The 13,995-nt window shown below is 39.7% G+C and overlaps 1 protein-coding gene across 8 annotated transcripts in view; it reads left to right on the top strand.

The window, feature by feature from the left end:
• Positions 1–5,060, top strand: part of LOC102301160 (LIM domain only protein 7) — a 32,261-nt gene extending 27,201 nt beyond the window's left edge. For 5 of the 8 annotated variants that reach the window (XM_014336925.2, XM_042225127.1, XM_014336926.2 and 2 more), the window contains 10 exons: positions 218–243; positions 369–476; positions 570–653; positions 920–1,113; positions 1,297–1,341; positions 1,623–1,675; positions 1,759–1,930; positions 2,041–2,223; positions 2,339–2,447; positions 4,107–4,492. In XM_014336925.2, coding sequence (XP_014192411.2) covers positions 218–243; positions 369–476; positions 570–653; positions 920–1,113; positions 1,297–1,341; positions 1,623–1,675; positions 1,759–1,930; positions 2,041–2,223; positions 2,339–2,447; positions 4,107–4,229 — 1,097 coding nt within the window. In that variant the 3' untranslated portion in view covers positions 4,230–4,492. The other 3 variants (XM_014336923.2, XM_014336930.2, XM_042225126.1) reach the window with 3 other exon arrangements.
• Positions 5,061–13,995: the final 8,935 nt, after the last annotated feature.

Raw genomic sequence — 13,995 nt, 5'->3', positions numbered from 1 at the left:
TATAGCTTGTCTGGGATTGGCCAGATGAAGGCCTCTAGCAGAGCTTTCCTGACTGAAGCAGGAACAAAATCAAATATCCACTACATTTTTCTCCAGTCTTCCTTAATCTTCTAATGTGTCCCCAGTAATTGCATCTGTTTAGACCTGCATGATGCTACTCTACTCTAGGAAAAAACAAAACACTAAGCAGGTCCTAAACTATTATTCTCTCTCACAGGAGGGTCAGAATCTGCGATATCTGATGTAAGTTTCTGTACTATTTGATTAAAGGATGTGCACAGTCAGAAATATGTCACCTGCGTGTGTTTAAAGAGTTGATGTACTGCAGTGTCATCACGTTTGAACTTAGTCTGTCTGTGCATCACCAGCTCCAGGTGCCATCGCTCAGCCCCCCCTCATCCAGCTGGTCTTGGGACCTTGAGGAGGATCGCAGGAGACAGGAGAAGTGGCAGGAAGAACAGGAGCGCCTCCTACAGGTGAAGCCTCTTTCAAACAGAACTAAGGAGCATATGCTTGAAGTTCAGTTCAATTTTATTAAAGTGCTCTGGTGTTTTTGGATTTGTTTTTAGGAGAAATATCAGCGGGACCAGGAGAGGCTGGAGGCAGAGTGGCGAAGAGACCAACGGGATGTAATAGACCCCAAGAAGTCAGGGGTAATGTCGCTTTCATTTTACAGCAGTTTTTATAATAGTTTTTTCCTTAATAAGGCACCAAAGAAGGGAAGTTTTTTTTTTTTATAAAGATCCTAATGTATGACATTTTACTACATTTTGAGGTTACACTGGTTACACTATAATGTTGCATTTTCAGTCAGCAGCTCTGACACTGACACCGCACTGAATTATTTTGCTCACTTTTATCAGTGTTATGTTGTTTTTCTTTTTCTAAATACTCTACACGTACAATATTCATGTCTCAGAGCCAGAAAACCTTTGAGGTGACCTCTGGTGATGTGGGCCTCGCCAGGACCCAGCAGCAAGAGAATGCAATGCCGAAGAAAACCAGAGAAGAAGAGCAGAGCACTGATGGAGAAAAGCTGAAAGAGTTGTTGGGGCCAAAACGGCAAAGTAATGCACACGAAGTGCAGAATGAGATGGTTGCCCAACAAGACTGGTAAATAAAGCTTTGCTTCTTTCTTAATGCTGCTCTTATCCATGTGGTACAAAGAGCATGTTTATTACAAAGAGTCTCATCTGCAAAACGTTCTAAAGCATTTTTTAATCATCATCACTGCTGTTTCTGCTGTGCCTCCTGTTGCTTTTGCTGGGCCTTATTTCTGCTAATGCTGTACCTAAGGGCTGATGGCTCATGTGGCTTTGCTCAGCTGTCCCCTGCACACAGGTCAGATCAAGCCTGGTCCAATTTCCACTGTATTTGTAGTTTTAGTCACACAGGTCCAGGTTTTGCACACCACTTCAGTGATTTTTGTAAATTAAGCTATTATAAAGGTAGATAATTGATTGTTTTTTCTTTTAGAGAAAAACACTTTTAACAAATGCTTGATTTATGACTCAAAACACAATTTCTTAAAAGAAATAAAAGAAAATCACATCAAAATATTGTGGACTTGAATTAAAAATTGCTCTCAGGGTTGAATAATGCAGACTTTGTTGTTCCCATAGGACAAAGTCCTTGTCTTCCCCAGTATTAGCTGGGCCTCACAAGTATTCTAGAGGTGAGTTTAGCTCTTCCTCTTATATTATCCATTTCTGTGTTGGAGATGTACTTCTCTAACCCGTTCAACGTGCTTTTGTTCAGGGGATCAGAGTAAAAGAAAAGGACTGTCTGTGGCCAAGGCTGAGAAAGAAAGGCAGCAGATTTTAGAGGAGATGAAGAAAAGGACTCAGCTTCTGACTGACAACAGCTGGATACGTCAGCGCAGCAGCAGCTTTTACAAGGATCCCATGATTGTTGGGCTTCCTCTGAAAAGGTGAGACCTCAGCCAAGCTGCATTTAAGATTGGACTCATTGCCCAATGGCCTGTTTTTCAGTCCGTGTGTTTCCAATTGTTCTTCTACTACTGTGATTTCTTACCTGCAGATATGACTCTCTGGATAATCTTGATAATTTGCGTCAGCCCCAATCCTCAATCTATAGTTACCCTCGACCACACTCGGCTGCTGCAGGTTACGTTACACCGAGTAGGAATGCCTCTTCGCGATACAGCACTGGATCAGTATTATCCCTGAGAAATCCTTACATACAGTCCTGTCATCAGGCCAGGTACACATCTATGTAAACTACAAGCTTTCATCTCTTGTACATGTACTTAAAAAAAAAAAAAAAAGGTCTTTACAGACATTTTTGGCCTTACTTGGTTACCATTTGCCTGCCCCAGGATGGTCAATGGCAGGAGGAATTGCTCTGTCTGTGGGCGTATCCTTGGTAGTAGACCAGCTATGGTCATAGAGGCCCTTAGTCTCTACTTCCACCTTGGCTGTTTTCAGGTGAGAGGGTTTACCTGGGTTAAGGTGCAGTCACAATAGCTCCAATACCTGCAAATAGCTGCAACTGCTCCTCATCTCTAAGGAAACTATTCCATTTTTGACATGAGGTCCTTCAGTTTTTTATAGTTAAAATGTGATCAGAGTTCATGGTTGGCCAATAGAAACACGGAACTTATTTTCTTATAGTTCAGTCACTTAAACTCTGAACGCAACAACAAAATGGAAACGGCAAATGATGCACAAAACACATGATGACTTATTAGCAATAATTTCTGTGAATCTGCATACAATGCTGCAGAATCTGTAGGCAAGAGACAAGAAAGCTGCCCCTGCAAGACAAGAGACTTGGTCCTGATTTCTTATGTGTTGACCAAAGTTCTCATAATTTTGGAACTTCAAAGTTCAATACTGCCGGAGTGTAGGATTTCCACCACAGTAGTGGATCTATTTTAATTTTTTTCTTATTTTCTGCCCTATGGTAGATGTACATATTTTATTTTATATTTTTCTAAAGAGGTAAAGTTTCGGACTTGGATATGCATACATGTGCAAGTTATCCCTGTGAGCTAAATGCTCAGACTCCTCTAAACTTTAGATTTATGACCCCTTTTTTTCTAATCTATGATCTCATCTGGGTATCTATCATCTATATGATAGATATATGATAGATATATGATAGATATATGATAGATATATGATAGATATATGATAGATATATGATAGATATGATAGATATATGATAGATATTAAGGTATATCTTAATATGGTGATATCAAGCACACAGCTCTGGCTTAACAGAAGCCACACCCATCTGCTGTTTGAATCTGTTTGCGAGGGACAGCCTATCAGAAGAAAGTTGATTTAAAGGGAGAGGCGCTAAAATGACGTGTTTTATGCAGAGGCCTAATATGTACATGACTTATGCAAATTTTCAGTTCTACTCCAATTTTCAGTTTTTATTCTTGCGCCCTACTTAATATAACAGGTCCCAGTTAAAATGAACATTTAAGAGAAGAAAAACATACACCCAGTATAACTGAACCCTGTATGTGTTTTGGGGGTTAATTCTGAACAAAATTTTAGGGTTGAGACTAATGTGACTGCAACTTGCTTTGTGAGGTTGGCAGGAGTCTCATGTCTGTGGTCTGTTTTCCAATCATAGTTATCAGTTTGCATCTGCTAGGAGGAGTGTTTCTATCACTTTCATGAATCTATTTTCATTAGCCAGTCTGTCTCTTTGTCTGTGAAGCTTCTGGGGGTGGTGGTCAAGCCCACTGTTATGTTTGTCATTATTTTCTCAGTTACTTATTATGCGCATAGTGGAAGAAGCCAACCTGCTGTCCTGCTTTGCTTTTAGATCCTTGCTGTGAAAGTCTCACTGGCAGGGGACCCCTAGATTTAGCTGGCCTTGGTTCATTAGCATGTAGATGTAAAAGCAATTTCACTTCTGCCTCCCTGTAAGTCACAGATGCACATCACACTTGTTGTGATATTTATATGCTGTGGGGTTTTTACGCAAAACAAAGCTTGGTTATCCTGTGCTCGGGTGGCGGACCGTCTGGTGAAATAATTTAGACGCTAAAGACCCACGTCACAGCTCGGCTGGATTTGTCTTAGATGGTCCCTGAATCCTTTCTCACTTCCCCGTCCTCCCCTCAGTGCGTGGGCTGCCGTCAACATCTCGGAGGAAGAGAGAATGGAGCCCAGGTTCAAATCCGAAACAGGAAGCCCTTCTGTGAACGCTGCTATTTCCAACTCAGGTGTAAGTATTGGTCATTGTGACACATGAAAATCACACTTTAGTTTCTGTCCCTCTATTAACCTTCCAGATTGCTTTTTCATTTTTTTTAACATTGCATTATGCATGACTTGGTCTATAAAATAATTTTTTGTTTAATTATTGTTCTGTAGAAAAACTGGAATTATTACCCATCACTCACTGAAAGCTAACTTTTCTTATAATACTTTAAAATGTGTTTAAGATGTCACATATTTACAGCTTTAAAAATTCGAGCTTGTTTTTCAAGGTACCATGTTTACTTGCATTTTAGTCACCCCCATGTGAGCAGCTTGCTGTACTCCAGATTGAAGAGTAAATACAGTGGCATGGGGGTCTCTGAGCAAAGCTATGCTGTACAGAAGAAATCGCAGCCAATTCACAGCTTCTACTTCCTGAGCATCGGTAAAACTTTATATAGAGTTTTGGCAAAGTAGAACCTATACTTCTATTTTTTTTAAATGAGATAAGTGGTGCCTCGTTTGACCACCTTTCTCCTGCTAATTTATTTCCAAGTTAGATTTAATATATGAAATAAAGATATGATGGGAACTGTTTGATTTACGCCTTCATCTTAATGCTAGTGTCTTCAGATCCGTGTGCCGTGTTAAAATTATCAGATATTTCTTGAGGCTATTCGTGTAACTCTGGTATGGAAATGAATTTTAACGTGTACTGAAGCACTTTCTGTTCTGTTGTAATGTCACCGAATACACACTGGGGTAAATCACTGGTGTGTGTGTGTGTGTGTGTGTATATATATAATGTATGACTGTCTCACATACAAATCAGCCTCTTAATTGAAATGTCTTTGTAAATAAAGTGGACTGAACATATACAAGTGTTATTTGTTGTTCATTTGTATACCACATGGTGGCAGCATTGATCTCACTTTGATCTAATTGTCACTGTAGGCAGAAATGACTTCACAGTTGACTGTCTTTACATGTTGGTGAACATACTGACTGTTCAGGTAATGCAATGACCAGTGCACCTTTATTACTGGACGTGCTAATGTCCTAACTGGAGTAAAGTGTCATCAATAAACGAAAGAAGCAAAACATTTACACAACGTGTTTCACATTGGTAAAAGAAATTTGGAAGAAGGAACAAATTGAAAGCCTTCGCCCAGCCGGATACTGGATGATGTTGCACCTTTAGTCGATGATGATGATGAGGTAATAGAAAGCAGTCCAGTCATTTCTGTTTTTAAAAACAAAACAAAAAACCCCCCAAAACATCAAAAAAGCCAAGTACATCGTCACTGCTTTCTTAGTAATTCAGAGGGTAAGTAGCAGCCAGGTGCTGCTAATAAAAAAACAAAAAAAACCCCACTTGATTTAATTGATCATTCGGAAGTGTGAGTGCTTCTGTAAAAGCATAAGCTTTGCTGGTTTGGACCATTTAGATTTGTTAACACAATGCAGCAAAATTCCCAGGAGCGGGCACCCTGCAAACCAAAGGAAAAACAAAACTACATCTCAGACTCTACACGTGCAGTCAGCGCACTGATTATTGAACTTCCTGACAGTACAATTAGAAAAAGACTAAAATATGGCTTGTCTGGAAGAGCTGCCAGGATGAAGCCTCTTCTTAAAAACAACATGGCAGCGCAGCTTAGGTTTGCAAAGTTGCATCTGAACAAAACCACAAGACTTCTGAAACGATGTCCTTTGGACAGACAAGACCAAAGTGGAGCTGTTTGGCAGTTGTGCACAACTGGTGAGCACAAATGCCTCATACCAACTGTAAAGCACAGCGAGGGGAGGGGTGATGATCTGGGCTTGTTTTTCAGCCACCATGGACACCTTGGGGGCAGTTCAACCATGAACAATTACATACCAAAGTATTCTAGGACTCAAAGATGAGGCCTTCTGTCCGACAGCTAAAGCTTCAACCAAACTGAGTCATGTAGCAGGGTAATGATCCCAAACACCAGAGTAAATATACACAGTGGCTAAAAAAGAAAAGAATCAGGATGTTACAATGGCCCAAAGTCCAGACCTTGACCTGAAATGCCAGCAAATCTTAATGAACTGCAGCAACTTTGTAAAGAAGAGTGAGCCAAATTCCTCCACAGCGACACGAGAGACTGATAGTCACATACAAAATGATAACTTCAAGTTATTGCTGCTGAAGGTGGTTTTACAGGCTATTGAATCTTAGCCTGTACCTAAAATTCTACAGTCATGTAAAAATGTTTTCGCAGGACTGTAGAATTAATGAGGACTTGTTCTGTAATTTAGACGATGACTTTATTTACCTCTGCTACACTTGCATGCAGTAGCAATGACAAAATGATAGCACTGGTTAAGCATAAAGGACTTGTATGGCAGTCATTTTTGGCAAAGTTGCTGCAGTGCAGTGTAAGGTGCAATATTTTTTTTTTTTTTTGCCTTCCAAGTGTGAAGGGAGTACTTTTTGCTTTTTAAACAGTTTTGAAGAATGTCCAAACATTAGTGGACACTTTGTCCATTTATGGACCAAATACCAATCCCCTCAAAGCTTGTAAAAGGGAAATGTCCTCTGTTGAAATGAGCAGTGACAGACAAAACTTCTCTCGCCTCCAAAATGCTGGCGTAAGAGAGAAAATGTCCGTGTGTCATTTGAGTGAACTGTTTTACAGGAAGCTGATGAAGCAAGCTTAAAGCAGCAACAAGGAAGAGAAAGTTTACTGTCCTCTAACCTTTCAATGGGGAAGTGCTGTCCAGTGGTAGATTGTCTGTCATCCAGCTTTAAGAGGCTGTAATGTTAGCTCCAGCTTAATATGGGCATTAAAGGTCAGTTCGGGGTTATTGGTAACCTTTTCTTTGAAACATGAGGAAAGCTACTTGCATGAATATGGCCATTATGCAAATACTGGGGCAAAACAAAGGCAGCATTTCATTCGTAGGAGGAAGTTGTGCGCCAATGCAACTGTGTTGTTATTCACAACACAAAGACAACGTTGCCTGATATGTTTTGTTTTGCATTGGATGAATAAAATGAGAATACGGCAACAGCGTTGTCAGAGGTAGCTGGATCACTGAGCTCTCTAGGAATACACACTCGCTCTGACATGTTGAACACTGGTCATTCGGAGCTCTGGGCTTAAGAGAAGGGATTTTTAAAAAAAAAATGTTTTACTGTGATCTGGTCTTTCGGAAGAGCGAGGTCAGCTCCCCAAAGACATTTTTTCAGTTTGACATGCTCCATCTGTTGAGCATGACAGTTGTGGCTCCGCTGTGACCTATTTAAATACCAGAAGTACAGTAAGATGAGAACAGCGGAGAACCAAACACAATGTGCAGCCTTAACATATTTACCACGAGCTAAAAGACTAAACAGAAGTAGGACAATGTTTACAGAGACGTTATGCCAAAACACATCTCTCACCATAATGACTGAACTGTCGCTGAGACTTGAATTCTTTACGTGTCAAGATGTTAACGCTTTCCCAGTCACCAATAAAACTGGGAATGCAGCAGGAGTCTGCTGTATGTCTCTCTTTTTTCCCCTTTTTGCCATGATGTTTGGAGCGTCAAATAAGCAAAACCTGTGAGGCTTTAACAAAAGGCCGCATTCAGTCACCAGTGTAGCATGTACCAGGAAGAATTCTGGACTACAGCTGAATGAAGTGGAATTATTTTTAAACTAAAAAGCTTTTATGTTTTTAAATCTGACAAATCTTTAAGTGGCCATAATTAACCTAAGGATGCATGATGGGAAAAATCTGCTGAACATCACTATAGTGTATGACAAGGGCTACAGCTGCAGTTTTTCTTTCTTAAAAACAGGATTTCAGAGTGGCCAAGTGGAAAATCGTGACCCTGGTCTTTGTCAAGAAATCTTAAGAATTCTTAAGGCTTATTGCTTCCTTTGGGTAAAGGGAAAGTACCTCGAGATGTCCTAAGGCTGTTATTTATGGTACTAATTTAAAATTGCTTCTGCCGGTGGTTTCGGAGGACAGGGTTTTTCATGCAAAACTCTTCCCACAAAATTTCAGAGTGCTTATTTGTTCAGCTGGACATATTTAATCATAGCGTGCAGACTACTACTACTCTCTTTGTTAGATTGGCATCTTCTTCCCACACAGTTTTGTACTCAAATTCCCCGTCTGACAAATATACAAAACTATCCCAAGGCATAGGACCAGAAGAAATGGGGTCATTTGTTTTCATCTCTGCAAATGGTAAAGTTAAAAGACCATCGCTTAATCTCTGAGCTTTGTGATGTTTTACAACACAAAAACTGGTCTTTCTGAGATATAGCACCTGTCTCATAACTGCTGATGTTTTTATAATAACACAGCAAACAGCTTGACAGTTAAACATTGCCAGCCTGCTGCACTGAACAGCCAGTGTTTGTGCAATCTCACAGGAAAGATGCTGACATGAGGAAATTTAAGCTACAAATATGCCACAAAACCACCTCCTTGTCTACATGCAGATCATCTGTTACACTATGACCCCATATTTGGCTGCCTATCTGGGCAACACAGGAAGCACCCAGGAGGAAGAAGTGGGCGGGCCGACGCCTTGCAGATATTGAAGCATCCTATGAGTGAAGCGTGCTGTAACATTATCCAGAGCCCCAACAGACAGGCACAGAAATCAAGCTAAACAGACGGCCTCCAGGCTGATCTGGAATCTGTTTTGACAATCCTCATTTCATCTCTGATCATGACTGTTTTTCAGCTGTGATTCTAGTACATTTATTCAGATGATGAACATTTATGAAGGTTACATTTCCTCGCATGTAATTAAGGACCGTCATAAAATGTTTTGTTTCATACTTTTTTTTTTAAACTGCACTTAAGAACAACTGTTCTTAAATCTTAAAGCTAAATGCTACTATACTTATGGCAATCCTCTGCTGATGCTGAGCATGTATTGCTTGCGCTGTATTTACAATACAAACCTGGCAACCTACCAAAGGCTGCGTTATTCAATTCATTTAATCAAAGTATGTCAAAGTAGTGGAAAAATTCTTGTATGTTGATTTAAAAAAAAAAGGTCTGGGAATCATCCCCTGGTTACCATAAACATGTAATTTTCATGGCAGGCTTTTTATTATTAATGACCAAGTTCACTTTGGACTGAAGTGTTGGTCGAACCGGCAGGCATACACTTCACAAAGAGGATGAACGAGCTAATACTTTCTGAAAATATATATCGGTGCATTTAAATAAAGCAGAATTTCATGAAAAGGCGGAAATATTTCAAGCCTTTTATTTTAATTTTGACAATTGTGGCTTATACAATGGGGAGAGACCACAGTCACCAAGAACACCATTGGTAACACACTATCAGTAATGGACTGAAATCTTGCAACACCCACAAGGTCCCCAGACTTCAGTCCTATAGGAAATCTGTGGAGGGAGCTGACACTTTGAGTAGGGAAGTGTTTTCTCTGGTTCAATAGTGGCTCCGTATGTGACAATATGGAGCCAGGAATGTGACAGTTGCAGCTCCTTTCCTGTCCGTGCCTGCTCTTGGTGCACTAGCAGTCCTTGTGAAGATCTTCCAAGTTTTTCAGTCAACTCTTCTTAACAATCCTCCCAAGGTTGCAGTCATCCCTCTCATTTTCCCTTCCAGTCAACTTTAGTAATATAGCACTCTGACAGCCAGCCAGCTTTGCTTGCATGTACTGAACTAGACTGAAATATGTACAGTAGTACAAAACCAGCCTGTAAATAGAAAGATTGATATGAGCCAAGTGAAACACCCAGGAATCCCCTCAGAATCAGTTACTGACAGGAAAAAATTTTTTTTGTTGAAACACATTACACCAAGTAAAAAAATAAATAAAAAAGCACTATCTTGCAACTGAAATGGTGGCATAAAGGTTTAAATTAAAGTGACCTTTGTAAAAGTCTTAGACACACTGAGAATAAGACAGTTCAGTGATGGACTTTGAATCAGCTCCTTTCACGTCTTGCCCTTTCCAATAGCCCCTGAGAGAGAGGGAGGGAGAGGGGAGCTGCACTTCTTGTGAAAGGAAACACACTGCAGCAACAGCAGGGGAGGAGGATGCTCCCTCTCTTCCTCTCTATACCCTGCAGCTGATTGATGCTGGCAGCCTTTTACCTTTTAGTTTACCGGCACAGTGCAAGGCTCAGCTTTGTCACTGGGAGCTGCACCAATCTCCGGTCTGCTGCTGGGTGCTGAGAGCAGCTCAGCGGAGACTGGCGACATTTACTCCCCCCGCCACACTCCCAAAAAAAGAACTCAGAGCAGATGAGGAGAAAAAGCTTTGTAGTCAGAGATAGGGGGGTAATGTCCTTGAAGACACATAACATGGCCACTGGAGGATCACAGATTTTAATCTCTCTGTCTGTAGCTATACCTGGCTTTTATCCTCCTCCAGACTCTCGATTTGATGAAGGCCAGCTTCCATGTTACCTAGCTGCAGTTTTGAGTTGTGTTTGTCACCCGAGTGCACCTAGAGAAGCGTCTGTAATTGCTTATAACCAAGAGACATTAAAGCCATTCTTAGCTTTTTGCATATTTGTCACAATAAAATGTTTCAGATAATCAAACACATTTTAATATTGGGGAAAGATAACACGAGTAAAGGAAAAAGTTATTCGAACCTACCACAGTCTCAAAAATTACTTTGTCACATATTAAACCCTGTTGTTTTTGTCTAATATTAAAACTTGTTTGATGATGTGAAACATGTAGGTGTGACAAATGTGAGAAATCAACACTAAACAAAACTACAAAACTAGGAAGGGGAGCAGCGCACTTCTGTTGCTCTACTCGTTCAAGTTGACAAATGAAATCGTTTTAAATGGCCTCTTGCACATCATAGCTGGCTGTAAAACAATTCAAGCAGTTTAGGAAAGAAGAGAAAACGGGCTTTATGGGGATGTTTATCACATTAAAACAAAGCATTCAGATTATCATATGATAGCATAACTTTGGACTACAGCAGGGGTGTAATTTCCAGCGGGTTTAGGGGGGTTATGACTTTACTCCTTTCAGGTATTACCAGCAAAATAGTTGCATGTTTAATCATCTGGGAATTTACGCAGATTTATTTATTTATTTAGACAGAGATCTTGACTCCCACAATGTTCAGCACAAAGTTACGCTGATGGACTAGAGGGAGAATTCCGATTGTTCCTGACAGATGAGAATTATTTTGTAATTTTACAGCCAAATGTACAAGTCCAGCAAAAAAGTTCTTTGGAGTTTTTGTGTAATTGTTTTGTTTTTTTTAAACATTATTATTATTGTGTTACCGTGCTCATATTTGCATCTAATGGCATAGAAGAACAAAAGCTTGTCTCCAGGTTCCATAAGTACATCTTACTGCTGGGAGTTCGTAAGCTGAAACAGGCTTATGTCAGGCTTGTAGAGTCAGAGCCGAGTTCTGACTGGAATGTATTATTCCTTTCATTTCCTGCATCTTACCTTTCTTGTGGTGTATCTGAAATTTATAGTGTACTTGAGCACAAACATGTACTGCCCAGCTAATCTATCACAACTGAAGAGAAAATCGGTTAAAAAAAAAAAAACCAAGCTGCAATCCAAATGTCGCATTGTAAAACTGCATGACAGTACAAAATGAAAGATATCAGTATTAAATTGTTGTGGATTAGAGTTGTGCAATTCGAGAGCGTAGTACAGCTTTCAGATGATGGATTGTGGCAGTGTTTTATTGCTTCTGCTACACTACTGCTCCGGGGAGGGATTTGTGAAAAGGAGTGTTTGTTTTCCTATGAAAGCACCAGCGTACTAACAGAAAAGTTCACTTATACATATACGTATAATGAAACACAACTGCACGTAGAGAGAGCCAAATTCTAAATGTTGGGGATTTAAGGAATGTGAGGACCTTAAATGGATTCGTTCCTTAGTAACACAAACACTTAATGGTGTTAATTATGCTGTTAGGGGGTTAGCAAACACTAAATGTCTGTAGTGAAGCAAGACTCTGCTGATCTGTTACATTAGCCATCAGTGATGGAAAGCCTCCTTAGGCTTATTCAAACAGTCAAGTATTTATTCTACTACCAAGATTAGTGAAGAGATTAAATGGCTAAGATAAAGTTGCAGAAAAAGTGGAGCTTAAGTTGTTTGCTCAACTGCTGTTTCTAAAGTCAAGAATGGAATTAAAACTTTTAAATAAATTACAACTTTTAAATAAACATGGTTAAGGAGTCTTGGATTTCATGCAGACTCATGTAGCAGGTTTGGATTAAGACTACTGTCAGACTAAAGGAAAAATCCAATGGAGAACACCACTGAAAAACAGTGTCATACTAGACTTGTCCCCCTGTGGCTATGACAAAAAAAAACCTTACATACAAACTTTTTGAGTATGGAAATAAACTAGTTTGTTATTGTTTATAGGTCCAAGGTGGTATGTATCTTAAGAAAAAAGAAGAGGATTGCCTCATGCTGAACTGGCTACTTTTAATCTGAGTTAAAAATGACCTACACCGCTTTATGTAGTTATATAGCTATGCTGTGACCTTGAACTGCATGGGTGGATGGAGGTTTTGACCTTTATACCATTACAAATGCTGAATTTGTTTTGTGACTCACTGTGGACTTTTGGGTCAACAGTGCCTTGCTCAAAATAAGCACTTTTAAAGGGCACTGACCCATCCTAAGGACTATGGAATTAAGCAGTGTTTTTCTGGGTAATTGCCCTTGACTATGTGTTTTGCAGCTGAGAAGGAACTATGTCATAAATTGCCCAAGTTTATAATTGAACTGTTTATAAATGAACTTGCAGGGTCTCTATGTTGCTGTTTAATATATTTGCTTTTTTTTTTTAGGGTAAATTAATAAGAAAAATTCTATTCAATATCAGTCAGTTCACCTGCAGGAGACCATAAAAGGAGTTCTTCGTACTGACAAACACACTTACCTGTAGATGTGTTGAGGGAGGATGACAGTATCAAATTGACTTTTGTTAAGCTACAGCCACAGCTGAACAAGATATTTAACTAATTAACCAGTTATTTATTTGTGAAACCTGCAGCTACAGAAACTTAAGTAAAACAGTCGATATGTTTGTTTTAATTAAGTTATCGTGAGCAAAGCTAACAGTTCTCCTTTCTTTCCATTTCTACTCTGTGCTAAGCTAACCTGTTGCAGGCGTTAGCTTCACGTTTAAAACCTGCCACTTTATTAGGCACTAGCACCAAGTTGGACCCCATGTTTCCTCCAGAACTGTCTTATTTCTTCATGGCATAGATTTAACAAGGTGTTGGAACCATTCCTTAGCACCTTCCTCATTTTGGTCCATGTTAACATGATAGCATCACACAGTTGCTACAGATTTAGCAGCTGTGGTATTTCATTCCAGCACATCCTCAAAATCCTCTATTGGACTGAGATTTGGTGACTATGGAGGCCATCTGAGTACAGCAAACTCACTGTTATGTTCAAGAAAGCAGTTTGAGACTATTTAAGCTTTGTGACACGGTACAGCCATCATGCTACATCCCTTTATCACTGCAGTGTATGGTGATAAACAGATGACCATGGTCAGCAGGAATAGGTTATCTTTTTAGACCATTTTCTGAAAACCCCTGATGTTCAGTTTGAACTTCACCAGGTCGTCCTGACCGTGTCTGCATACCCAAATGCACTGAGTTGCTACCATGTGATTGGCTGATTAGATATTTGTGTTAACAAGCAGTTGAATGGGTGTACCTTTCAAAGTAATATTAAAAAGTCTAAGACAGGAAAAACAAACATCCAGTAAAAATACAGTTAGACGATAGAAAACTAATTGATGTCAAACACCTGGTATAGTAATATAGATCTT

This window comes from Haplochromis burtoni, unplaced genomic scaffold (genome assembly GCF_018398535.1).
Source record: "Haplochromis burtoni strain Fernald_Lab_line unplaced genomic scaffold, NCSU_Asbu1 Contig_161, whole genome shotgun sequence".
Classification (NCBI taxonomy): Eukaryota; Metazoa; Chordata; class Actinopteri; order Cichliformes; family Cichlidae; genus Haplochromis; species Haplochromis burtoni.
Note: the sequence above shows the minus strand (reverse complement) of the source record. Positions and strands in the feature narration are given on the sequence as shown.